This window comes from Sinocyclocheilus rhinocerous, unplaced genomic scaffold, assembly GCF_001515625.1.
Source record: "Sinocyclocheilus rhinocerous isolate Xijiao unplaced genomic scaffold, SAMN03320098_v1.1 scaffold721, whole genome shotgun sequence".
NCBI lineage: Eukaryota > Metazoa > Chordata > Actinopteri > Cypriniformes > Cyprinidae > Sinocyclocheilus > Sinocyclocheilus rhinocerous.
In genome coordinates, this window is record NW_015656165.1 from 267,222 (window position 1) to 269,501 (window position 2,280).

Below are 2,280 nucleotides of genomic sequence, written 5' to 3' on the forward strand. Positions count from 1 at the left end.
GGCCTTTGTTCACCCCACGGAGCCGTGTGAGACACTTTTTTTATGGATGCGCGCTTTTTATTTCACTTCTTTTGGACTGAAGCACTGCAACACCCGCTGACTGCAATGATAGAGCTTGGAATAGCCAGGACAATTTTTAATCTAACAAAATCAGACTGGATTCGTCTGAAACAAGAAAGTCATATACACCTAGGATGCCTCGGGTGTGAGTAAAACACAGCCTAATTTTCATTTTTGGGTGAACTAACCCTTTAATTCACTCATTGCATACAGTCACACACATGCAAAGCAGACAATATCTGAGAACCAGATGCATAATAAGAACTGACTCAGGTCCTTTAGGTCCCTGCCAAGGAGAAATGAGAGGACAGATGAAACGTTAGAGAAGAAAAATAATTTTGATTTGGGTTGCATGTGAAGCACCTATGATCTGGACATTTCCCACCCCGGGCCCAGAGCTGCTGCTCACACAGTATAAAGTAACGCTGATGAGGAGAGAGCACAGGAGCTGAATGTTCCAGAATATTTGCCACCATCAGAGAATAACTGCCAAAGCTTCTCTCTTTCTACAGTACACATCCACCTCTCTCATTCGCTCAAATTTTATTTCTTATTCTCCCATTACACCTTCTCAGAATTGAGATGAGGGCATATATATTATAAATAAACCAATACTGAGTCAAACAGACATGCAGGCAAATAAGGAAGAATGTGAAATGAATGAAGATAGAGAGAACTAGCCTAATAAAAAAGAGAAAGAGGGAGTTGTTCCACAGGTGAAAGGGAGCGCTGTCATAAACTGCATTTACTGTAGATGCTTCCCTTAGAAACAGTGTGAACTTACTAAATTGCAACATATTTATACATGAGTTTAACGACCATGCATCATCCAATATATTATTAGTTGAAATGTGTTATCAGTGGAAATAACTAGAAACATTTTACAGTCCAGTTATAGCACAAATTCACGAAAAATGGCCATCTTACTCCACTACCTGAGGCAAGAAGCCCCCAGGATGTAATATAAAACACATCAAATATTCTACATTTTTAACGAAGGGATGTCATATATAGCAACAGACTATGAATTCAGATGGTTGTGGTTAATAAGATGTTTGTAATGTTAATAATATTAAACTGTATTAATAATATTAATATTTGAATATAAATTAATTACCTGTCCACAAATAACCATAAAAAACTGATTCATGAACGAATCGTTTAGACAGGTCTTGTGGTTCACAAAAACGATCTAAACGATTCGTGAGTTCGACTCGATCGTTCATATATCGAGTGGGACGCTTTCACTGAATCTTTAACTTAATAATATCAGTGAGGGATGTGAACCAGTTCAACCTTTTAAGTAAAAAGAACTGATGAAAACACCGATTCATTAACGAGTCGGAAGTAGCACAAGAAACATCAATAGCTACCAAGTTTCGCCTTAAAATTTAATTTAATTATATTTAATTATGTAGCCTACGTTGTGTATGTTCACCTGAAATCGTTTCCTATTTTTTCATTTGTTATTTCAGTTATTATCAGCACACGTAAGATTATTAAAATAACATATTCAGATGTTTAGCTTACCTGTAGGTAAATTGTGTGTTATTAACACAAGTTAACAGACGTGTTAATTACCATTTGACAGTTAATAGAGAATTTAATAGAATTAATTCAGCTACAAACAATAGCATCAGTAGGAACTGCTCACAAAACAAAGTACCAAATATAAGACGCAGCGAGATCTTATTCTAATTATTCTACCTGAGTTCTTCCTCCTCCGGTTCATCGGCAGTGTGTTCAGCTTCCGCGTCGTGAACCCGGACGGCACGCGGACCCGGCGGCAGGAACGCAGACAGCAGATACAAGTAAAAAGTAGCCGCGGCCACCAAGGCAATTAAACCCCAGATTGAGCGCATAGTCCCGGGCTAGATCTGTCTAAAAACGACACAGCTGCACTTGGTGCTACACCTGTTAAATAGCAGATCCGGTCAGTGGGCAGTTTATACATGTTAGGTCTCCAGCCCATGGAAGTACGTGGACCTACTGTATTGGAACAATGTGAGTCAGTGAAGACCCCCATGAGGGTGGACCTATCTGTCACATGAGACCCCCAAAACGACGAGCCTTTGGTTTTGGGACTCTGGGAACAGTATGTGTAACTTTAAAAAAAACTTTATATAGAACCCCGTTTAAACTAGGCTATGTAACAAAACATTATAGGCTATTATTAGAGGCTATATCAATGCTTGTCAGTGCGTTATTTTCAGAGCTGCA

General features: G+C 38.8%; 1 protein-coding gene across 1 annotated transcript in view; it reads right to left on the minus strand.

The window, feature by feature from the left end:
* Positions 1 to 2,070, minus strand: part of LOC107719727 (transmembrane protein 41A-B-like) — an 8,915-nt gene extending 6,845 nt beyond the window's left edge. The window contains exon 1 of the mRNA XM_016527216.1: positions 1,768 to 2,070. Within this exon, the coding sequence (XP_016382702.1) occupies positions 1,768 to 1,922 (155 nt within the window). The 5' untranslated portion in view covers positions 1,923 to 2,070. The remainder of the gene's footprint in view (positions 1 to 1,767) is intronic.
* Between the last annotated feature and the right edge of the window lie 210 nt (positions 2,071 to 2,280).